Genomic DNA, 25,439 nt, shown 5'->3' with positions numbered 1-25,439 from the left:
GATGGCAGACACACACCAACCAAAGCTAAGAGAAGCAGTATTAGTAGTAGAAGAAGACGGATGTCACATCATTAAAAAAAGAACATGAAAAGAGGAACACTTTGAAAAAAAAAAAATCTGACTGACTTCGAGAGACTGGAGCCTTTACGCGAAGACTCGACGTTCGTCTAAAGGCGGCCGCGTGACGAGTGCACCGTTTAAGGCTGCTTTCGGACCGGCCCAAAATGAAACGCTCCCCGCCGACGCCGGTCGAAGAAATGAATCATGGGACCGCGTTGCTGTGGAAACGACGGTAACCCGTTTCCCTCACCCGGCATGTTCGTGACTGAAAACCTGCTAGTGGAATAAAAAGAGAAAAGTCCACCTTTGCTGCATGATAGTTGTAGTTTGATGTCCAACTAGTGTAGTGGTAATAGCATCTGGCGCTAGCGGCTCATCCGCCAGTGAGTAGCGAGCTAGCATGCTAGCTAGCTACATGACTGTTCACATTTGACCCATCATCACTTTCATAAGCATGATGTAGGGCTGGGCGACATGGCCTTAAAATATATATATATATTTTTTTACCCCCATGTGCAAATCATATTTTTAATACATTTAGATTCTGATATACAAAGGTTGTCTGTCATTTGGGATGTGTCACTTCAACACAGTTCCATGATACGAATGTACCACACTCTTCGACAGATTTTTGGGTCATTTTACGACATTCCAAAAAGAGCACAGAAAACGTGAGTTTGTCAGCAAGTCGAAAAGTGAACCAAAAATAATCGATCGAATCAAACAACCGCCAAGCCCGAGAATTATGTTCCAGGAGGGGTCCATACAGCTTGTGTGCCTGACAGCTAACAGCGGGGTTCCCTTATTTACGAGGGGCGCCTCCAGACAGCTCCCCTTCTCAATCATCGGCTCCCTGAATGGCGTTCACATGTTCGGGAGAGGCCAAGGGGTGCTGTTGTCCAGCTGTGAGACGGAGGGCGGCGGGAGGGTGCTGTGGCGAGTCTTCGAGGACAGCTTGATGCTCATCGCTGTGAGCGCGGCCCAGCAGGCGGGCCAGGCTGCGGACAGCAGCAAAGGGGAGCGCCTGCATCTCCAGCGCCTCCTGGAGAACGTGTGGAGCTGCATGGTGATGGTCCTGGGCCAGGACGAGCTGGTCAACGCGAGGAACGTGGAGCGACTGAAGAGAGACCTGCGCTCATGCTTCGGCCTCATCGATGAGCTGTTGGAGGACCGGCGACCGGGCGTCCTGGGCCACCTGACGCTCTGCGCCGACTGCTTTCTGCCCCCGCTGCCCGACCTCCTCCAGGAGGCCGTGCAGAGCTTCGCCAAAGCCGCTGACAGCGAGTTTGGCTGCCTCGTGGTCCACGGGCGGGTCGCCGCCGCCACGGAGATGTGGTGGCGTCTGGCCCCGCGGGAAATCGTCCTGCTCTCGGCTTTAATGCGCATCCTCTCGGACTCCGGCGCCGCCTCCTGCGATTACCCGGTGTTCCTCCCTCAGGGCAGCCCCACCGTGGCCCACCGCCTTCTCCGCTTCCAGCTGCTCCCGGGGGCCGACGTGTGCGTGCTATGCGGCCCCACGCCCTCCCTGTGCGGGGCGGAGAGCGCCCTGGTGGGCCGCTTCTGGTCGCCCCTGACAGACGCCCTGAGAGACTGCCTCGCTTTGGGAGAACGCTGCCTCCCCCCGTCCGTCACCGTACGCCCCGACGTACTGGCCCTCCTCCTCATCAACCGCGAGAGCCACCGCGCCGTCTCCTGCGTGCCCGCCCCCTCGTGCGCCCGGCCCCGAAGCGACCCGCCCTTGCCCTCTGTGGCCCGTTGCTGGGAGCTCCTCAAGCTCTTCTATATTTTCTGCATGACCCGCTACTTCAAGCAGGAGGAGGCGGAGGCCGCCGCGACGAAGGAGGGCGGCGCCCGCCCGGGGAACACAGAGGACTTTGTTTGTGGATTCTCCCACCAGCCGCAGCAGTGCTATTTGGTCACAGACGAGTGTAAAAGTTTTGCACTCCAGACGCCACAGCATCAACTGTTCCTGCTGGCACTGCCGACGGCGCCGACGTTCGCCCTGAGCAACATCGCTGCACAAACTCTCTCAAGTATTACTACCCCTACTGGTTTCTAATGACCCCATTTCTAACCTCCACCAAGACTTAAAAGTCCGAAGCTGATTCTGCATCTATTTTAGCCAACTTTTTGCTTTTTTCTTATCTCGCTGTTCTGAATAGACGACACAAACACGTTATGGGGGCATAAAGTCAACTCCCAAATTTCCCGCTAGTCTCAACAATACTTTTTAGACATCATCTTCATCATGCTCAGCCGTGTGTTGACCATACGAAGCACTTCCTATTTGAAGTCACACGTTGATTACTAGTTTCCAATGCATCCAACCATTTTCTTCACCGCTTATCCTCACGATGGTCGCAGGGAGTGCTAAAGCCTATCCCAGCTGTCAACGGGCAGGAGGCGGGGTACACCCTCAACCGGTTGCCAGCAAATCGCAGGGCACAGAGAGACGAACAGCCGCATTCACAATCACACCTTGGGGCAATTTAGCATCTCCAATTAATGTTGGGAGTCACTGATGGTGTAATGGTACACACGCCTGCCTTTGGTGGGGGCAGCGTGGGATCGATTCTTGCTCTGTGATGGTGTCGATATCTGCCCTGGAACTGACTGGCGACCAGTTCAGGGTGTAGTCTGCCTTTCACCTGAAACTAGCTGGGATAGGCTCCAGCTTACCCCGCAACCCTTGTGAGGATAACTGGCTTGGATAATGACATGACAATTAATATTGCATGTTTTTGGGATGTGGGAGGAAACCGGAGTGCCCGGAGAAAACCCACGCAGGCACGGGGAAAACATCCAAACTCCACAGAGCCGGGGCTGGGATCGAACCCGGGTCCTCAGAACTGTGAGGCCAACACACCGTACCGTTGAGATCCAATCCACAGATGATAATGATCAGTTTTGACTTTGATTGAGACTGTCAAGGAGGTATTCATTGAACCGTTTAGCATGGTGGCTAGATTGATATGATCATTGAATGCTGTCTATGTGAAATGTATTATGATAAAAATGCAGCTATATGATGACAGTATGTCCTTTGGTTTGTCTGTGTCCCCCTCCCCCCTCACATGCCCATTTTGCGATTTGCTGCGTTCTGAATATCCCACGAACAAAATGTAATCATGTCACGTGTGCTAGTTCTTCATTGTTCTTGTTGCTCCAGCACAAAACCAGAGTCCAGACCGAATCCTGATTGAAATTCACCATGCAGGTGACTGGAAGATGGCTGCGGACAAGCGATGCCCTCGTTAAGACTGAATTTCATATGTTATTTTTTATTAAAATAGTGCAGTATTAATTGTTCAACCATCTTACTGCAATTTATTTCTATATTTCCCCAATAAATTGATTATTGTATTTCTCATTTAAATATGTATGAATATTTATGATAAACTATAATCTAAAACATTATTAATATCCGTGTTGTTGAAAGGAACTTTATAAAATGTGCAGTGTGTCCCAAAAAATGTATACACTTTAAATAATTATAAACCTGATGTTAATTGTAATTTGAATAATTTTTAACACCCACCCATTTTCTTCGCTGCTTATCCTCACAATGGTCGAGGGCAGTGCTGGAGCCTATCCCAGCTGTCAATAGGCAGGAGGCGGGGTACACCCTGAACTGGTTGCCAGCCAATCGCAGGGCACATAGAGAGAACCAACCAATCGCACTCGCAATCACACCTAGTGGCAATTTAGAGTGTCCAATTAATGTTACATATTTTTGGAATGTGGGAGGAAACCCACGTAGGCACTGGGAGAAGGCGAAAACTCCACACAGGCGGGTTTGGGATTGAACCTGGGACCTCAGAACTGTGAGGCCACCGTGCTGCCTATTTTTTAAACGTGTAAAAGAATTTACAAATATTATTTAAAGTGTGTATATATTTTTGGGGTAGGGGGCACCCTGTATTTAGTGGACACTATGTGTTATGTTCTAATTTATTTTTATTTTTTTAAACTGTCTGTAAGCTATCATTTTCCCCAAACATGTTCACCACAAGACCCAAATTAGAATTTTGGTAACCCAAATCGAGCAAACGCCATAATTTATTGTCATAACACTGTAGAAAATGTGAATTTATTGCCACAAATGTGCGATTTTTAGACAGTGACCCATTTATAAACATAACTCCGGACACTTTTTGGGGCCCCCCGAGCAGATCTGAATAAAAGGGGATGAGTCCAAAATAGGAGGAGCGTTCATCCCTGCCTGTTTATTTGGCATTAGAGAGGACCAAAAAAAAAAAAAAAAAAAAAACAAAACCCTCTTTTATGGTCTCCTCCGTGGTGCGTTTACTGTTGCATCCAGCCTCGCCGTCACCGTCAAGGGTCCAAACCTTGTGCAGAACCGAACCCGGTGGGTTGGGTAGCGACGTTAGAAGGGGAGGGATGATAGGATAAAGAAAGTGGGAGGGATACCCTCAACTTGAAAGCGTTGCCATGTGTGCACAGTCTGTTCCAAATTCCCCCCCCCCTCCCCAAAAGAAAAAAAAAATACACATATAGTGGAAGCTTTGGAAAATCTCCTAGATTTTATTCCCCCTGGGCGTTTGCCATCATTTAATATTTGGACTTTTACCCCGATTAAAGTCCAAAAGGGACTCTCGGTCAAGGTGGCGGCTTGCACTTGTTCGGCTCGTCGCGAAACTTCTCTCGAGTGAACTCGGCGAAAAACTTTTCCGGAGAACATGGCAGCGGCCAGGATCGGGAGGCTGTCGCACGGCAGAGTCGCCCGGCTCGGTCTGACGAGAGGCCGGGGCGAAGCGTTCGCCGTTCGCGGCGGCTCCGGTGGCGGTGGCGTGGCCGGGGTGCGTTCACTGACCTCTCCCCTTCTGCCCGCTAGAGCCATGGCCGGCTTGAGCGCCACTCGCTGCGGGCTGCCCAAGGAGAGCGTGGCCGAGAACGGAGGCTCGCCGCGGGGCAAAGTGCTGACCATCGACACCATGAACCCCACGGTGAAGATGGTGGAGTACGCCGTGCGGGGGCCCATCGTGCAGCGGGCGGTGGAGCTGGAGAAAGAACTCTCTGAGGTGGGTCCCTTTTTTTTAATCCTTCACTTTGACTTTTACCGTGTTTTGGTGTGTCCCCCTCCAAAACTCTTTAAGCGTGATTTATTGCAACTTTCACTGGTTTACGAATTAACACTTATTAGTCGCATTATTAGGTACATCGGCTCCAAGGTAAAAAAAAAAAAAAATACTCAAACTTAGTTTTCTTTAACCTTGTCACGGGAGTATATGTAAAAATGGAACCTTAAGTGACATTACTGAACTTTGCAGGGATGCATTTAGACATTTTAGGGTCCCAAGGCAAACCCGCTCATGAATATCATCAACTAGAAATTGTGACTTTGAGAAAATTCTCTAATTTCCTGACCTAAAGTCATTAAATTCTTCCTAAGAATGTTTTGTCTAAGTGAATGCCCTCCACTTTTCGTTACTCTAATTTAGGCGTGTCAAACTCATCTTTGTCACGGGCCACATTGTACTTGGCTGTGAAACCATAAAAATCCTTAAACCGCCTCATCATAGTTCCACATGAAATTGATGAACTAGTTTTGGAATCAGAAATCAAGGGTAATATATTTTTCCAACCATTGTTGTTTGGTAGCACAAAAATGCTTACTATGATATGAGAATTTGAAATTTTGGTCCAGATTTGAGCAAAAAAAAAAAAAAAAAAATCATGTTCAAATCAAGTTGGTACACATGATTTGCCTTCACATACAATCATGCGGCGGGCCAGATCTGGCCCCCGGCCCTTGAGTTTGACATCTGTGCTCTAATTGATAAGAGCAATAATCAACATTTCAGTAGTTTATCATTTCCGACTCATAGATGATGAAAAGTATCACGCGTGCCATCTTTCTCGGATGACACCGACAGCAGCGCTACAACTAATGGCAAAAATGTTTGGCAAAATGCTCCAAACAGTTTAGGTTGTTTTGGCGAGTTCACAAACTTCTCTGGGGTCACATTAATAAATTCTCCCCACTACCCGGGGAGGTTGCCAATCAGCATTTGTCGTGATATTAATTGGGCATTGATTGTAAAAACAGCGCCCCACAAATCACGCGAGTCACTCACTGTGGCGACCCCTGCCAAAGCCACTTTCTTCTTGATATTTGAATATATGCTTGCATTTTCTCTGTGTGATAAAAGAGAGTCAGGCAATAAAATTGTGCAAAATGTAGTCGAAGAAATTTGAAAAGTAAAGATATAATCAATGAATATTTATGATGTGCGATGCTATGGTTTACGCTACTAATCTGAGCATTTCTGAAATATTTTCCATGAATTTTTGGGGCACATCCAGCACCCACAAAAGATAATTAGTCCAAAATAAAATATCTCCGGTGCATATTATGTATCGTTTTGCATTGGATCTTCTTAAAAAAAATTCTGCCGTTCCTAATGAAGTGTTTCCAGGGGATAACGATGGTTATATAACTTTTACAAAAATGTAACAACCTCGTGAAGAATGGCACACATTGGCTCACGCGCCACGTGAACTTTTATCCAAACGACAGCTTTGTGTTACCACTGGGGTGAAAATGGATGAGGTATATTTACTTTCTCCTGCTAAAAGCTGCTCGCGTATGTCATCGCCACTTCAAAAATACCTCCGATGACGACTCTGCGGGTTATCGCTTCGCCGCTTGCGCCCGTATCCTCTTGGCAAAGTCCATCTGTTGGTTAATCATTGAGGTTTTATCCCAGCCGAGGCCTCCAGCGACATTTCTTTACCTGGTCGACTACCGTAATTTCCGGCCTGCAGAGTGCACCGGATTTTAAACCTCACCCAGTACATTTGTAAAGGAAATACCATTTGGTACATACATAAGCCGCGCCTGTGCAGAGGAAAAAAAGTGCCCACATTGAAAACCACATTGAAACACGAGATATTTACAAAGAAAATGGTACACAGAAAGAGTTTTCAAAGTTTTAATAGCTTAGCTTAACATAGCAACAACACGGTAGCATCAACAGGGCTGGTTTAAAAAAAAAAAAAAAAAAAATCTGTGGCAGCTACACAGTATCAACATGGTAGCACAGCACTAACAGAGCCGGTAAAAAAAAAAAAAAAAAAAAAACATACCTAAATCACTAGGATGCGGCAGTAACGGAGCAGAAACACGCTAGCGCGGCGCTAACACTAACACGGCGCTAACAGGGACGGTTAAAAACAAAAAAACATACCGGTAAAAATCACTGAGATGTGTCAGAAACAGCGCAGCAACATGCTAGCACAGCGCTAACACTAGCGCACCGCTAATGCTAGCGCAGTGCTAACAGGGCCGGTATAAAAAAGACATACCGGTGAAAGTCACTTCCTTCCTTTTCCACTCGAGTTCGTTAGAAAAATGCACGAATTAGCAGCATCACTGCATAAAACGCAGTGTTGAAAGCGTGTGAAAAAAGTCGCAGTTTATAGGCCGGAAATTACAGTACTGTTTTGGACGTTTAATATCTATCAGTTTTCAGTCTGTTGGAGTGAAAGGCTTGACTCGCGATGCACACGTTGCCTCTTTTATCCTTTGTTAAGTAGAAAAACTGTCAAACTGTCAACTTCTTGAGTGAAACAGCCCCCGCGGGGCACTGGTGAACGGTGGCTAGTTCAGGGTGTACACAGGATCTCGCCAAAAGTCAAATGCGATAGGCTCCAGCTCACCCACGACGAGGACAACCGCTATTAAAAAAAAAAAAAAAATGATGGATGGATGGATGGATGTCATCTTGGGCTGCATGTGGCGAGCCTCTGATTGCACAAACCAGTGTCCGGCCCCCCTAGTAGGGTGGACAGCCGTGACCTTGGACCACTAGGAAACCTTCTCTGGTTTACCAAGAGGTATTTTATTTGGATTTTTAGTCTTTAAAAAAATAGGACGGAAGAGGATTTATCACAGCGTTGTGTTGCACTTAGAAACTAGAGAGCACCAAAAGAAGCGTCGCCTTTTGTTTGATTTTCGAGCTCTGTCGTTAAACAGTTTAGAACAAGTTTAGGAACAAATACAGGTGCGAACTTGGAACGAGTATGCGTTGGAGCCTTGACAAATAATTTTCGAGTTGTTTACTTTTTGGAAAGTCAAACGACAATATTTTGACAATATTTCTAGTTTGGTGTTATTTTACTGAGGTGCAACGTCGGTAGTTTGTATCCATCCATCCATCCATCCATTTTCTTAGCCGCTTATCCTCACAAAGCTGTCAACAAGGCAGGAGGCGTGGGACACCCTGAACTGGTTGTCAGACACCAGCAGGGCACATGGAGACAAACAGCCGCACTCACAATCACACCTAGGGGCAATTTAGAGGGTCCAATTAATGCTGCATGTTTTTTTGCGATGTGGGAGGAAACCAGAGAGCCCGGAGGAAACCCACGCAGGCACGGGGAGAACATGCAAACTTCACACATGCGGGTCCAGGATCGAACCATGGACCTCGGAACTGTGAGCCCACCGTGCCGCTCCGGTAGTTTGTATATCCAGGAAAATCAAACATCTTTTTTTTTTTTTTTTTAAGGAAAGTCGAATGTCAATCTTTTGTATTTTATAGAAAATTAATTATCAAGTGGAGGCACGGCAGATCAGCTGGAAAGCTGGAAATCTCGGGTTCGAGACCGGCCCCACCTGTGTGGAGTTTGCATCTCCTCGCCGTGCCTGCGTGGGTTTTCTCCGGGCACGCCGGTTTCCTCCCACATCCCCAAAAAACATGCAACATTAATTGGGCACTCTAAATTGCGCATAGGTGTGATTGTGAGTGCGGCTGTTTGTCTCGATGTGCCCTGTGATTGGCTGGCAACCAGTTCAAGGGTGTACCCCACCTCCTGTCCGTTGACCGCTGGGATAGGCTCCAGCACCCCCGCGACCCTCGTGAGGATAAGCGGCTAAAAAAAATTGATGGTTGGATAATTATCAAGTTTGTATTCTTTGGAAGTGCAAAATCAATAGTTTTTCTTCTTTTTCAGATGGCAGTGAATGAATTGTAATATTTAGTACTATAAAATGGCCTCATGGCTTTTAGCGGTTACATTGGGCCCCAAAACGCAGCTGGAAATTTCATTCGCACCTCACCTGTTTATATTTAGCGCCGCGCTGATATTCACGTCGGCAGGAGTTGGCAAATATGACGCGCTGCCAAAGCGTGTCGCTAACCGTGACCGGGAACTAAGCTGCGCCGTATTTCTTTACAGAGCACACGTGAAAAATGGATCGAGTCGCTGGTCCAAGTCGAGCCATTAAGGCTGCAGCAAATTATTTTGATTATTGATTCACCCGTTATTTTTTTCCCCATAAATCGATGAATCATTACAAAAAAAACAATCTTTTTCATCACTTTATTCAAAAACGGGACATTATTTTAAATAAGTATTGCAAAAAATGCTTACAAAATAAATGGAGTAAGATTCAGTTTGTAATTTGGTCAGTTACACATTGGGTAATAGTCGAAAAAATGTTTTCCAAAGTAAAAGCAGATGTTTGCATGACATCTGTACAACAGAAAATGAAAATATTCACTGAGGCGGACATTCCGAGTATTAAGACAATTTTAAAGCCTTTAATCCAGGGGTGTCAAACTCATTTTTGTCGCCGGCCACATTGTGGTTCCGGAGTCCCTCAGAGGGCCATTATGACTGTGAAACAAAAATATTTAGTCACCTTATCAAATTTACATCATCAATTTATGAACTAGTTTTGGAATCAGAAATCAAGGGTAATGTGTTTTTCAGCTACCGTAATTCCCGGCCTACAGAGCGCACCCAGTACATTTGTAAAGGAAATACCATTTGGTACATACAAAGGCCGCCGCTGTGTAAAAGCCGCAAGTGCCCACATTGAAACACGAGATATTTACAAAAAAAGATGGTACGCATAAAGTGTTTAATGCCAGTACAGCGCTAACACAAGCGTGGTGCTAACTGTAGCGTAGCGCTAAGGCTAGTGCAGCGCTGACAGGGCCGGTTTAAAAAAAAAAAAAAACTTACCGTAAAACTCACTGAGACACGCCAGTAACACAGCAGGAATACACTAGCACAGTGCTCACGCTAGTGCAACACTAACATGGCCGGTAAAAGGCACTCCCTCAGCACATATATTCCACCGGTCTCACTCTTACCTTTTTCGCTCGAGTGCCCCGTTGCGGCCGTTAGAAAGAAAATGCACAAATTCTCCACATAAACCACAGGGTTAAAAGCATGTGGGGGGGGGGGGAAGTCGCGGCTTGTAGGCCGAAAATTACGGTATTCACATTTGGTAACACAAAAATGCTTGTAGTATCTCAACTTTATGATTGATGATATATGACAATGTGAAGTTTTGGTACAGATTTTTCCAAGAATCATGGAAATTGACACTCTAGATTTGGCTTTGCGGGCCACATAAAATCATGTGGCAGGCCAGATCTGGCCCCCGGGCCTTGAGTTTGACACCTGTGTTCTAATTGATCCTCAAAATACAATTATTGGTAATTAATTTGATAATTAATTGTCGATTGTTTACTTTGTTAAAAGGACAACCGTCCAAAAGCTCCATCAAAACCAAAACAATTGAGTTTTGTGCACTTTACATTCTTTGTATCTTTGCAAGTCCTTTTTCTTTTTCAACTAGCAAAAAAAACATTAACAATAAATGCTCGGCGCAGATGCACTTTGTACATTGCTGCCTTTGTTTTGTTGTCCTCATGGGCATGCAAGCTGATAATTAAACTGGCACACGCAGAAGAAACACACAAGGCTTTTCTTGTCGGCCTTCCCACGAGCTGCCACAATCACGGCACGCAGACCCTTAAAAAAAAAAAAAAAAACAAGAAAAAAAAAACTTTTATCTGCATCTTCAGTGTAGAATCCGCCGAGCTAGACGGTCGCCTAAACGGGTTTCCTCACAAAATAAGCACGTCAGCACCTCTGCGGCTTTTGTAATTTGTGTTTTTAGGCGAGTCGCTTGCCTCTGGGCTGATTTTTGTTGAGTGGCAGGAAGTAGCCGGGGCCACGCGCGTAGTGTCAGGCTGACGGTTTTGCTGGCTAAAGGGTTGCCTTACAAACAGGAAGTAAACACAATGTAGGTTCATATGTCGACGTTTTCACTCATTGCTCGTTTTCAGTCCGTTATGCTACTTAGATCAGTGGCGGAAATGATCCGCAGGGAACGAAATTGAATGCGTTGTAACCACTGCAATTTTATTACCCCGTGGATGTTTTATTGAATTGTTCATATTTACCAACAGCAAACTGGCGCTCGAAAGTACTTTGTCAGAGTTGCGCTGTGCGTCTAAAATAGCCTCAAGAGCCGCTACATTAGCAAATGACAGTTTGATTGTGAAAGGCAAATTATATTCATCCATTTTCTGAGCTGCTTATCCTCACAAGGGTCGCGGGAGTGCCAATGGCAGCTATCATTGGGTAGGAAGCGGGGTACACCTCGAACTGGTTGCCGGCCAATCGCAGGGCACATACAGACAGACAATAGTCGCACTCACGATCACACCTACGGGCAATTTAGAGTGTCCGATTTAATGTTGCATGTTTTGGGGATGTGGGAGGAAACCGGAGTGCCCCGAGAAAACCTACGCAAGCATGGGGAAAACATGCCAATTCCACACAGGTGAGGCCGGAATTCGAACCCCGCTCCTCAGAACTCTGAGGTCAACGCTCTAACCCACAGGTGTCAAACTCAAGGCCCGGCGGCCAGATACGGCCCACCACTTGACTTTATGTGGTCCGCGAAGGTGAATCATGTGTATCACCTTTCATGATTTTTGTTAAAATTTGAACCAAAATTTCAAACTGTCATATCATACAGGATGACGTTGAGATATTGCAAGCATTTTTGTGTTACCAAACATCGACAATAGTTGAAAAATCCATCACCCTTGATTTTTTTCATTTTTTTATTTTTTTTTTTTTTTTTTGTTGTTGATAAATTTAATGTGTAAGTAGGACGGCTCAATTAAAGATTTTGGTGGTTTCATTTATAATGGCCCCCTGAGGGGTTGTGTCAGGAAGGACATCCGGTGTAAAACTCTGCCAAACAAATGTACGTTCATCTGAGGTGACACGCTGTGGCGACCTCTAACGGGACAACCCGAAAGGAAAAGAAGAAGAAGAAGTCATAATGACATAAACCGTAACTGCAATGTGGCCCGTGATAAAAATGAGTTTGACACCCCTGCTCTAACCATTTGTTCCACTGTACCGCCATTTGTTATATCCATCTATCCATGTATTTTCTTAGCTGCTTATCCTCACGGGGGTCACTGGAGTGCCGGAGCCTATCGCAGGGCACATAGAAACAAACAGCTATCCGCACTCACAATCACACCTATGGGCAATTTGGAGTGGCCAATTAATGTTCCATGTTTTTGGGATGTGGGAGGAAACCGGAGTGCCTGGAGAAAACCCACGCAGGCCCGGGGGGAGAACATGCAAACTCCACACAAGCAGGGGTGGGAATTGAACCCCGCTCCTCAGAACTATGAGGCCCCGCGCTCTAACAAGTTGCTCCACCGTGCTGTCCACTTATTATCATTGCGTTAAAAAATAATAATCCAAGGACCCGGCTGGATTTTAGCGGCCGCGTTGATGCCAGCACAATGTGCGTTGCTGTCATGCAACTCCACTCATTCTCTCTGCCACGCACATTTTAAAACAATTAATTTCCTCGTTGAGATTGATAACTCAAATTAATATGGTGTACCACTTTCCCACTGTCTAGTAAATGATGTACTTTTTACAAGTGACTGATAACAGACAGCAAGCAACCCACTGTGGGGTGACTTTGGGGTGTGAGGCACTCCGGCTGACTTGATTGGCTAATTTTTTTTTTTCCCTCCTCTTTCTGACCAATGAGGCGACACGATACTCCCATTTCTTATGTTTAACGGGACAAACAGCCTGTTTTGATTTCTGGTTCATGTTGAACGCGAAAGTTCTCCCGCTGGTGTGCGCAGCGTGCGTGCGGCCGTGTTTGTTTGCAGACGTGCGAGTTCGTGTTGCTTTTAACTCGCTCACAGGCACGCGAGCCGACTCGAACTTTACATTAGGGCCCCTCAAAAGATAACCTCTTTACGTTTATGGATGCCATAAATCCAGCCTCCCAAGCCGTCACTTAGGAGGTTTGAAGGCAACTGTGTAATGTGTGTCATTGTGCGAAGATACAGACATCCGTGTTATGTTCCCATGTTTTTTTTTTTTTTTTAAATGAAGTTTGCATTCATATTGCGCTGTGCTACAATCGTCGACCAACCATACAAAACAAATCCACGGGTTTTTAGTTACACTTCAGAGACCACGAGGCATTTAGCTTTAAAAAAAAAAAAAAAAAAAAACTTTGTAGTCATCCAGTGCTGTGCCAATGTGTAAGCACCCTAATATATAAAATAAAATAAAACATACTCCATTTCATCATATTTTATTTCCTCAACTACAGGTCGAAATCCAACATAGTGACTCCACTCCAAAAGTTCCTGGACTATTTTTTTTTTTTTTTTTTTTAATGGGAAGTTATGTTGGCAAAACTTCAGCTTCTTATTTGCACAATCATCACTTTCTTGGGAGCCTTATTGAAGCCTAATTTACACAAATTTTCCTGAAATATATGACGAACACGTGCACATTCCGTGTTGTGGTCAGGCACCAATTATGAATGCAAACAGTATGTGTCTGAAAAATTTGTATGTAAACCAATTTTGCTAGGTTGACAAATATTCAATATGTACTGCATCAGATTTTCCATATTTGGAAAAGGCCCGATTCTGATCTGTAGGCTAGCTGATTCTTTCTCATAAACCTATCCGTGACAGATGTTTTTTTTTTTTTTTTTAAATATGCATTGTGCATAAATCAGTCCAATGCGTATTTAAAAAATGAAAATAAACCGCTGGGATAGGGTACAGTGTCCATACACGGAAGCGTGTTGAGGTCACACGTTAACCTACGTAAACATCACAGTGACCGACGGTTTATTTTCTTTTTTTTTAAATACGCATTGAACTCATTTGAGAACAATGCATATCTTAAAAAAAAAAAAAAAAATGTCTCTCGGGGTTTAGCAAAGTTTAACATGTGGCCACAACACGCTTCCGGGTACATTGGAGATGACTCCCTATCTTTTTTTTTTTTTTTAAATACTTCTTGGTAATTTGAGATTGAGAAGAATAATTCCTACCTGAAATGAAGTGATCGTTACACACGCGTGTGCGTATTTTGGTTGGGCACCATCCATCGTGTTTAATTGCTGAAATCAATCGATATTTTCTGGTATTCTATAGAACGATGTCTTTGAATATCTGCATCGTCTGATGTAACAACCAACAGCGCAACAAGTCTCGGGCATTGCGAGTATTCTGCTCCTACACTTGTAATCGTACCACTTGTGCGAACAAAGAGATTTGTTGCACTCGAAAAACCCGGCCACGTTTTCGCAAACACGATGGTCCCCTGGGAGTTTCCTAATTCCGGCGTAAAATTTCCTGCGGTTTCAAGTCCCATCGTTTTTGAGGACGTGCGCTAGGTTGGAGAGCATTTAAACGGTTAATATGTGAGCCAAAGTGACAAACTTAACAAACGGCCGCTAATGAATCAAAGCGTGTTTTTCAGTCGTAGGCCTTCATCTGTCATCATTTTGTAGGGCACAATCTGCTAGCGTTTAAGTTTGACTTCTGTCCAAATGCTGCAATTGGACAAATTGTGAGCCAAACCCCCAAAAATGTCCCCCACCCCACAAAAAAAAGAAGCTCTCATTGCACAACTTGAAAGTCGTTTGTCGGTGGTTGTGTCCCCCAGGGGAGGAAGAAGCCCTTCCAGGAGGTCATCAAAGCCAACATCGGGGACGCGCATGCCATGGGCCAGCAGCCAATCACCTTCTTCCGCCAGGTAAGCCCCTCCCCTCTCAACCGTGACCACTTAACAAGGCGACGTGGTGAACGTGGCTACGTCCTTTGACTTCCGCGCCTCCTCCTCTCTCCGTGCGTCGTTTTCCAGGTGTTGGCGCTTTGCTCCTACCCCGAGCTGCTCAACGACCGCACGTTTCCAGAGGACGCCAAAAGTCGCGCACGCCGCATCCTGGAGTCCTGCGGTGGCAACAGCATGGGTGTGTTGCAATAATATGTCTTCCCCGTCCAAACAAAAAGCTTTTATATCACATGACTGACGTTGACGCCCCTTGTACGCCTCCTTCTCGGGGTGGGGGGTCGCTCTGTGTCTCTGTTGTCATGGCGACTTAAAGGGGTACTTCTGGAATGGGCAACCTCCAGCGCTGGGATTTAGATGTATGACCAGGAAGTGCTTTTGATCCAGCCCACTAACTAGTAAATGAGGGCGGTGGGGGGGGGGGTGATTTCGTCATGGATCACAGAATTATGCATATGCATTGAGCAGAAAAGGATAATATTATAAAATGCAGATTAAGTCAACAAATATCTAAGGAAAATTCCGATCAGCGCTTAAGAATTTGGCAAAAAACTGCATCATACTTTGACATCATTTTACATCATACAGTTATATTTTTGTCATTTTGGGGGCTATTTAAAGCTTAACTCGAAGTACTTTTGCTGACATTTTTTAATGTATTATTATTATTATTATTTAGGTTCGTACAGTGCCAGTCAAGGCATCGACTCTGTGCGGCAAGACGTGGCCCGCTACGTCCAGCAACGGGACGGCGGCGTGCACTGCGACCCAGACAACATTTACCTCACCACGGGGGCCAGCGATGGCATCGTGGTAAAGAATTCTTAATATTATTTCATCACATGTAGAAAAACAGTTAAAGGGTGCGTTTGCTGACTAAAACTTCATACAGTAACTTAAACTACGGTGGCTCAGCTGGTAAAGCGTTGGCCTCACAGTTCTGATCCCCGCCTGTGTGGAGTTTGCATGTTCTCTCCGTGCCTGTGTGGATTTTCTCCGGGCACTCTGGTTTCATCCCACATTCCAAAAACACGCAACATTAAATCTGACGCTCTAAATTGACCCTCGGTGTGATTGTGTGTGGGTGTTTGTCTCGATGTGCACTGCGATTGGCTGGCGACCAGTTCGGGGTGTACCCTGGCTCTTGCCTGATGACAGCTGGGATAGGCTCCAGCACTCCCGCGACCCTTGTGAGGATAAGCGGCTAAGAAAATGGAGGGATGGATGTAAAACTACAATTTGTGCACAAGCACTCAGTTGTAGTGGGTGCTGAGTTGTAGTAGCACATGATGACCACCAGAGAGCACCAATGATGTAAAAATACATAGATGTATTACTCAATATGTTGTATAAGTATTAGACTAGGGCTGGAACTAACAACCATTTTAGTAATTTAGTAATCTGTCCAATTTTTTTTTTTTTTGATAAATCCGATAAAAGGAAGTTTTACAATCCTTTATTCAAAAACTGCTATTTTGAAATCGACAATGAAGAAAATACACAAACATAAATCGATTATGATTGTCACTGGTTTGGTTTGTAGTATTAAAAAAAAAAAATGGGCAAAAAAATTCTATTATTGATTTTCAAACCAAAAGCAGTTGTTTTGTAAAATGTCTATTTTTAAAAATGAAACACAAAATAATTAGTCTGCTTTCATGGTAGTTGACAGAAATGTGAGAATGTTAAATTACTACGACTTGTTTTTTTTCTTTCCGTCCTGTTCAGACCATGCTCAAGCTGCTGGTGTGCGGCGAGGGCGCGGCCCGAACCGGGGTCATGATCTCCATCCCGCAGTACCCTTTGTACTCGGCGGCCTTGGCCGAGCTGGGCGCCGTGCAGATCAACTACTACCTCAACGAGGAGGCCTGCTGGAGCATGGACATCAGCGAGCTGCAGCGGGCCCTGGACGAGGCCCGGGGCCGCTGCAACCCTCGAGCCTTGTGCGTCATCAATCCCGGGAACCCCACAGGTACAGGCACGAGGCGGGCTTTACTGTGGAACGGTGGGGCAGCTGGAAAGCGTTGGGCTCGCAGTTCTGAGGTCCCGGGTTCGATCCCGACCCCGCCTGTGTAGAGTTTGCATGTTCTCCCCGTGCCCGCGTGGGTTTTTGTACGGGCGCTCCGTTTTCCTCCCACATCCCCAAAACATGCAACATTAATTGGACACTCTAAATTGCCCACAGGTGTGATTGAGTGTGATTGTTTGTCTCCATGTCCCCCGCGATTGGCTGGCGACCATTTCAGGGTCTACCCCACTGACAGCTGGGCGAGGCTCCAGCACTCCCGCGACCCTCGTGAGGATAAGCGGAATAAGAAAATGAATGGATAACTCTGCCTTTGAGTATAGCCACTAGATGGCTGCAAAGCAACACACGATTGCTCGTCTCTGCCCCCCCCCCAGGCCAGGTTCAGAACAGGAAGTGCATCGAAGACGTCATCCGATTCGCCGCCAAGGAGCGTCTGTTCCTCATGGCCGACGAGGTAACTCTATCGACAACCCGCTTCGCTCGCAGACAAAACGCCCCTGGTCGTGACGCCCTTTTTCTCGCCAGGTTTACCAGGATAACGTCTATGCCGATGGGTGCCAATTCCACTCTTTCAAGAAAGTGCTGTTCGAAATGGGGCCCGAGTACTCCAACACGGTGGAACTGGCCTCCTTCCACTCCACCTCCAAATGTTACATGGGAGAGTAAGTGAGAACTCTTCCCCCAAGCACTTCTCTTTCTGTTCATTTCTGCATGTGTTGTTATTACCGTAATTCCCCGTCCTACTGTGCGCACCTGGTTATAAGCCTCACCCAGTACATTTGGAAAGGAAATACCATTTGGCTGCACCTGTGTAAAGGCCGTAAGTGCCCACGCTGAAAACACGAGATATTTACAAAGAATGACGGCACACAGAGAGTTTAACGCTAGCACTGCCGCGCTAATGAGAGCGTCACGCTAAAGCTAGTGCTGCGCTAACAGGGCCGGTTAAAAAAAAAAAAAAAAAAAAAAACATACCGGTAAAAAAACACTTAGACACGGCAGTAACACGCTAGCGCAGTGCTAACAGGGCCAAATCAGTAAAAGTCACTTCCTCGGCACATATATTCCCTCCGGTCTCATTCTTACCTTTTCCGCTCGAGTGCCCCCTTGTGGCCGTTGAAAAGAATTCACAAATTAGCCGCATAAACCACAGGGTTGAAAGCGTGTGAGGGGGAAAAAAAGTCGCAGCTTATAGGCAGGAAAAATGACGGTATTTTTCCCGTTCGGATCCCAAAACGTTTGACCGCTGTTGGCGCTCTTTCGGCTCTTTTCGGTAACGTAATCAAGTCCACGTTGCTTTTGTAGCGCCGAGGTAAACGCATCGCGTCGTTGATTCATCAGCGGAGAAGTGTCAGTATGTCAAAAAAAATATTACCGCAATAAATTAAAAAAAATATATATACTGCACACTACTAATGAGAGTTTGTAAATTTGACGGAAGTGGCCTTAAGTTTTTTATTCATCTAGCCAGTACAATTAAAAACAGACTCACGCTTCCATTTCGAGACCAGAAATCTTTTATTTAATTATTGTTACTTGTTAGATCGTTTTTTTTAAATAAATCATATTATTTAAGATTATTTTTTAAGTCTTAGATTTGGGGAATTATATTTTTTTCTGACAATTTCAAAAATTTTCCAGGTGTCTTAACATCCTCTTTGCACCTGTAGATACTCAATTATTTTTTTAAATGTCAAATGAAAAACATTTACAAATGACCTTTTATCAATATTCCAGTCTTAACGCATCATTTCACGTACTTTTTTTGTTGTTGTTTTTTCTCCTTCTAGGTGCGGCTTCCGCGGCGGCTACATGGAGATCATCAACATGGACGACGAGGTGAAAGCTCAGCTGACCAAGCTGGTTTCGGTGCGCCTATGCCCGCCCGTTCCCGGACAGGCGCTGATGGACCTCGTGGTCAACCCGCCGCAGCCCGGAGAGCCGTCGTACGACAAATTCATGAAGGTAAAAAATGAATAATAATAATAATGTAATGAAAGAGACTATAACGTGAGTTTTTTTTTTTTTTTTTTTTTACCCTTTTTTGACCTTTTGCCTTTGCCTTTCCGTTCAGGAGCGTACAGCCACCCTAAGTGCCTTAGCAGACAAGGCCAAACTGACGGAGGAGGTTCTGAATACCGTGCCTGGCATCAGCTGCAATCCTGTGCAGGGCGCCATGTACTCCTTCCCTCGTATTAGCATTCCAGAGAAGGCTGTCAAAGAAGCTGCGGTACGTCTTTCCCCGTAAAAACTTTTTTTTTTTTTTTTTGTGCGCCACACGAAAAATAAATCATGGATGGATCAATCATCTGTTTGTTGTTGTTTTTTTTTTTGTTGTTTTTTTTTACCCTGGTCCATCCATCCATCCATCTATCCATCCATTCATTTTCTTAGCCGGTTATCCTCACAAGGGTCCCGGCATGCAAACTCCACACAGGCGGGTCCGGGATCGAACCCGGGACCTCAGAACTGTGAGGCTAACACTTTCCAGCTGATCCGCCGATCCACCGCTTATTTGCGTTATTTTGGACACATCACCAAAAGCAAAACTGTCCCACTATCGCACCCCCAACTTCACCAAGCGGTCTTGTGTCGAAACTTAGTGCAGCTCTGCTTACCTTCAAGATAAGTGCAGGGCTGTCGCATTGGACGTGGGTTTTCTGCATTAGCTGGGAAAGCGTTGGCCTCACACTTTGAGGACCCGGGTTCGATCCCGGCCCCGCCTGCGTGGAGTTTGGATGTTCTCCCCGCGCCTGCGTGGGTTTTCTCCGAGCGCTCCGGTTTCCTCCCACACCCCAAAACACTCCCCGCAACCCTCATGAGGATAAGCGGCAAAGAAAATGAATGGATGGATGGATGGTTTCTGAATTATAGCGTAGTTTGGCAGTCACTTCATAGGTTGTAAAAGTGCGGTGGTGGAGGGGATTTATTACTTAAATTATCTCCACTTGTTGCATAAGAGTTGGTGGAAATGCAACAATTATAAAAAGTAAACTTTCCATAACTTGGCCCCCATTTGTGTGCTGTCCTTTGAGAATTTTCACACGCCTTCAGTGAATACATTTGAACTGTTTTACAACACAAAGCTGTGTAAAAAAAAAAAAAAAAAAAGCCCTTTAAGGCAACACGGTTGTCCGCCAAGAGCGAGAATTTGATTAGTTCCACCGACGAAAAGGTCAGCCGACCCGGCCATTGATCCCCGCTAGCGACATCGGGGATCCGCCGGCGCTCCGAACCGGCGACGGCTCGTTTAGCCGCGACGCCGCGGGGACACGGTTAAGGCGAGCGGGCCCCGTAATCAGTCAGCCGTCCTCGTGCGTTGCCCGTCGCCTCGCAGCGGAATCTATTGGTTCCGTGTAAATCGAGCACGTGATGCGGCCGTCTGAAGTCTTTCGAAGGCCGCTTCTGGAAGAGGAACGTGCGCCGCGGCCCAACGCGGAGGCGGAACGGCAATCGTGAATAAGGCTCAAGAGCTTTGCACTCTAAATAATACGTTCGCAATACATAACCCCTTCAAAAACAAATCCATGTTCTTTTATCCGAGCCCACTTCACTATCGAATGGTAAACCCTAAACGCTTGTATTTTTATTTTTTTTTGTTTGAAAATAAAGGTGAATTCAGTACCTTTAGGATTTTAAAAGGTAATTCAGTGTCGCCGCGTTCTCACAGACACAATCGCAACTCTGACGGCCCTCGGTGGAGCGAAAAACTCGAAGGCCAAACCAACTCAATGCTGAATGGTCATTAAAAATAACCGAATTTTGTTCGGCTTTATGCAGCAGCAGCGTTTGGATCGGCAAAGTTCTGAGTCGCAGTCTCGGCTTTCCTATTGAGACGTACCGGTTAGCGTGTTCTCCATTTACTTCAGCGCGTTTCCACATTTCAAATACGCGCTTGTTACGTTCATTGCAGACTCTAAATGTTGTGGTATGTTCGTGCCAAGGAACCATGTTGAAATGAGTTGAGGAGCTTCATGTAGTGCTTTCTCTGACTTTTAATTGTTGCTGAAATGAGGTTATCGTAACACAAAATGTTTACCTTTAAATGTTGTACGAGCAGCCCACAATGGAGGGGTGTTGTGACAAAGGTCCTGCATTGTTTTTATGTATTTTTATTTTTATTTTTATTTCAGGGAAAAGGACAACAGCCCGACATGTTCTACTGCATGAGGTTGCTGGAGGAGACGGGGATCTGCCTCGTTCCCGGGAGCGGCTTCGGACAGAAGGACGGAACCTACCACTTCAGGTACACAAACGCGGCAGAGTACACACGTACCAATAATAGGGGCAAGTTGGAACGTTTTCCTTCGCTTCCGATTAAAGTATGAAATTGCCTCATTTTTTAATATCTCTGAAAGATCAACACAAGCAATTATTCTGTGGTGTGGGTGGTAAACAGTCACGGTGAGCTGTCGTAAATGGTAAAGCGTTTCAATATTTATGATTGTCCAGTGATTCCTCGGTTCTCAACCGCAATTTGTTCCAGAAAACGGTTCAACAAGGGATTTGTTCGAAAACCAAAGCAATGTTTCCCACTACAATGAATGGAAAAAGCAATAATGCGTTCCAATCCTGAAAAAATATGCTTTTTAAAGTATTTTTTTAGCTTTCCCTGATCATAAACTGATAAAATACATGTATATTTTAAATACTTTATATAAGAAAATAATTTAAGAGTATTTTTTTGCTTAAAATGTATGTTTTAGTAATAGAGTACGCTAAGCTGGGAGTGCTTTGCCGCATCTGTAACGACTCGGCCCCCAGCCTTGTAAACTTTTTTTTTTATTGACAAAAGTGCAGAATAACTTTAAACAAGCTCCTTGCTTTCTTTGGAGCCACCATTTGGGGTTAATAATCAATAAAAAGAAAAACAACAGTCACTACCGGGGGACATGTCTGTGTACAGAGGCCGCGTTATACAGAATCACAAAAGTCCGCTGGTTGCGCCGCGCGCATTATGTTATTTCCGGGTTTTTTCGGCGCCGTGGGAATTCACAGCAAAGCGCGTCGTGGGTCAGCTGGTCTGGCCGCGCGCAATATGTTATTTCCGGGTTTTGTCGGGGGTGTTCGAGTACTGATTTTCATTCTAAAACAGAAGCAAAAAAAATTCATTCGAAAACCGATTTGTTCGAAAATGGGGACGTTCGAGAACCGAGGCTTTACTGTAAATCCTTATTTGTTTTGGTCAACACCAAGTTGGGCTTGTGACTTGAAACTGGACTTTGTCTCACATTAAAAAAAAAAAAAAAAAAAAAAAGTCTGTTCTTTCCGATGTTGTCCTCTTAAAAGAACTTTTTCGAAAGGCATCTTAATGAATTCCTCTCCGTATGTATTTGAGGCCAGAGTTGCTTATTGACTCTGCGGCAGATGGATCGATTGTTTTTGTATCCGCTCCTGCAAAATTAGGAAGCGAAGCTTTCTGCTTTATCGCCGCTATTGAACCGTTTCTCTTCCCGGTGATCCTTCAAAGTAGGCGGAAATCTTTAAACGCTCCCGCCGCCGAAGACGCATGGCTCGGTTCCACAACGCGGTCCTCTTGCTCTCTGACAGCGTTCGCGCCGGTGTTGGGAAAAAGACTCTTAATACGGCACTGCAATTTTACTCGTAAAGCACTTCGAATATGAGTTGAATACATACTTTTCAAAGTTCAAATTGTATTTATTTTAATAGGCTCATGGAGAAATGAAAACTTGTGCAACCGTCTTTGTAGCATTTTTTTACACCTCCTAAAAATACTTGGATCTCAAAGTACTTTCATTATGACCAACATTCGAATACATTAGCTTAGTAGGCCTAAGTGTTCACAGAAAACGAGTTTTGGCTCTTAAAAGCTAAGTTGTAATTTTAAGACACTAACCTGTCGCTGTGATTTGACGGGTGCGTACGCGCCCGCTCGCCGTCGCACTCGCAAATCTGCACAGTCGAGCACGAAAAATCACGCGCGTAAAATTTGTTACGAGTAGAAATACATAGATATTGAAATTATTTTGTTTTATATATATATATGTGTTATATATATATGTATATATATATATATAAATAAAACATTTTTTTCAATACAGAAACACGCAGTCTCTAACAACGAGTTGCTGCTCAGCCTACATCTGCTTCCTTTTTTACCTGACACCGCCCCCCTCCACTCTTAAAGGGGTACACTCATAATTACAAATAGAACACACGTCCGCAACTTTATATCTGCAGGCATGACTGACCACACCTGTACATTTTTCAAATGTGAGTCACTAATATTAAGCACAAATATGACTAAATATAGTAAAATAAAAAAAATACTCAAATGATCCAATTCTAAATGTGTTGCACATCAGTTTAAAAGGTGTACTTCAACAGAATTTTAAAAAGGTTAAAAAAATAAATGCAATTCACTGTACTGTAGTTTGTAGAGAAATGCAATATATTCAACATCCATCCATCCATCCATCCATTTTCTGAGTCGCTTATCCTCACGAGGGCCGCGGGGAGTCCCGGAGCCTTTCCCAGCTGTCAACGGGCAGGAGGCGGGGTACACCCTGAACTGGTCGCCGGCCAATCGCAAGGCACATCTCGACAAACAGCTGGACTCACAATCACACCTATGAGCAATTTCGAGTGTCCAATTAATGTCGCTTGTTTTTGGGATTTGGGAGGAAACCGGAGTGCCCGGAGGAGACCCCCACGCAAGCACGGGGAGAACATGCAAACTCCACACAGGTGGGTCCGGGATCGAACCCGGGACCTCAGAACTGTGAGGCCAACGCTTTCCAGCAGCGGGGCGCCTAACATACTCAACATGAATGACAAAATGAATGAACATTATGAAAAATGTATTTTACAGAATTTAAAAAAAAAAAAAAAAAAAAGTTTCTCTTTAGCTTCGATTGGTTGTCATGTTTTAAGACATTGACTGCCATTAACAGCTTTAGAAGTCTTTTATTTGTTAACTGGGAAGGCTGGGAGGGAATTAATTATGAATTTTATTCTGAGACTTTTTTCCCCCTCAATCAAAGTCAGGGCTTCTATAAATGATTACTCTGATAATTGATGAGTCACCGATTATTTTTTTTGCAATTAGTAGACTCATCGGCTCATTTGTAAGCAGCAGTTTGTCACACCGGCCGGCGGCCGCACTTACAAACTCCATTTCGATGACGTTGGGACTTCGGGTAAAACGTAAATAAAAACAATGCACGGATTTGCAAATACTTTTCAATCTATATTCAACTGACTACGCTACAAACAAGTGCATGTTCAAAATTGACGACCGTTATTATTATGAATTATTTCCCAAACATTTTCATTTTGAATTTGTTGCCGAAAACATAAGAAAAAAAGATCAGACAGCGCCAACAAAAGTATCGGTATTATTGTCGTGCTGGTATCCTTCTAAAATATGAAAAATATCACAAATGTTTTGAAACCTGTTATTATTGTTGTTTTATAGGATGACCATTCTGCCTCCCACCGACAAGCTGAAGATCCTCCTGAGCAAAGTCAAGGAGTTCCACCAGAGGTTCACCAAGCAGTACTCCTAAGTCCCCTCCATTTCTCAAACACACACATTCAATCAAGAACTTTTGGCAAAATTCCGATGCTCCTCCTCCTCCTTTTTTTTTTTTTTTTTTTTTTTTTAAGTGCCTTCAACGTGGACTCTTCTTTCTATCGCACTTCCTTCCTCCACACGGACGTTATCAAAACTAAACTTGCCTCAAAATTGTTGCACAGCGTGGATGGCGAGTACAGAAGAATACGTGCCAAAGTTTTTTGGTTTTTTTTTTTAATTAAAGAAAAAAAAAAACAATTAATGCTGCTTAATGAAACAAACCACAAAGTATTCATTGCCGCAGGCCGTACGTGACTGATTTGCATGCCCAAAATAAATGTCGTGCTTGCTTCCTTTTGTAATAATATACTAAAGGAGAAATTGTAATATGACTAAGGAGCCATTTTCTTCTCGCTGTGAACAATAAAGAGAACACGCTGAGCACTGACAAAAAAAAAATGGAATGAGCGATTCAAACATTAATCAGGCCTGTATTATACGCAAAAGTCAATTATGGTCAAAGTTTTCCTTTTTCCATAATACGTATAAAGGTGAGGGGAGTTAGTTTCAGTGGTACTTTCATAATTTTATTCCAATATGCTAACAAGGGAGACTCTAAGAAGCAAATGCAACGGTAATAAAGTTGCTTTGAAAGAGGAAACTAAGAAGAAAGAGCACTGTAATATTTCAACTTTATTCTCATAAAATTAGGGGAAAAAAACTACATTATTTTGCATGTGAAGTTGTGTTTTCCTGTATAATGTCTTTAATCTTGGAATAAGACTTGTCACAAAATTATAACTCTTCCCACAAAAAAAAAATCTTAACATTAAGTTTATTCTCATAAAATTCATTTTTGGATCCTTTTGTCCTGTAAAATATTTTTTCTCCTGACAT

The 25,439-nt window shown here is 44.5% G+C and overlaps 2 protein-coding genes across 5 annotated transcripts; both read left to right on the top strand.

The window, feature by feature from the left end:
- The first annotated feature begins 157 nt into the window (after nucleotides 1-157).
- LOC133511084 (alanine aminotransferase 2-like) lies at nucleotides 158-25,439 on the top strand. Of its 4 annotated transcripts, none has more exons than XM_061839686.1 (12): nucleotides 158-292; nucleotides 4,916-5,102; nucleotides 14,851-14,940; nucleotides 15,049-15,157; nucleotides 15,656-15,789; nucleotides 16,705-16,948; nucleotides 17,380-17,459; nucleotides 17,531-17,667; nucleotides 18,796-18,970; nucleotides 19,080-19,235; nucleotides 21,139-21,251; nucleotides 24,444-25,439. In XM_061839686.1, exons 1-12 carry the CDS (start codon nucleotides 225-227, stop codon nucleotides 24,532-24,534), a joined length of 1,584 nt encoding a protein of 527 aa, XP_061695670.1. In that variant the 5' UTR covers nucleotides 158-224; the 3' UTR covers nucleotides 24,535-25,439. The 4 variants fall into 4 exon arrangements, with proteins under 4 accessions (XP_061695670.1, XP_061695669.1, XP_061695671.1 ...); XM_061839685.1 differs by lacking the exon at nucleotides 158-292 and adding an exon at nucleotides 3,868-3,884; XM_061839687.1 differs by lacking the exon at nucleotides 158-292 and adding an exon at nucleotides 4,312-4,429.
- Nucleotides 175-3,844, top strand: fuz (fuzzy planar cell polarity protein). Its single transcript, XM_061839688.1, has 3 exons — nucleotides 175-292; nucleotides 688-731; nucleotides 815-3,844. Exons 1-3 carry the CDS (start codon nucleotides 265-267, stop codon nucleotides 2,117-2,119), a joined length of 1,377 nt encoding a protein of 458 aa, XP_061695672.1. The 5' UTR covers nucleotides 175-264; the 3' UTR covers nucleotides 2,120-3,844.

This window comes from Syngnathoides biaculeatus, chromosome 13, assembly GCF_019802595.1.
Source record: "Syngnathoides biaculeatus isolate LvHL_M chromosome 13, ASM1980259v1, whole genome shotgun sequence".
NCBI lineage: Eukaryota > Metazoa > Chordata > Actinopteri > Syngnathiformes > Syngnathidae > Syngnathoides > Syngnathoides biaculeatus.
The sequence above is the reverse complement of the archived record's forward strand: the minus strand, read 5'-3'. Positions and strand labels throughout refer to the sequence as shown.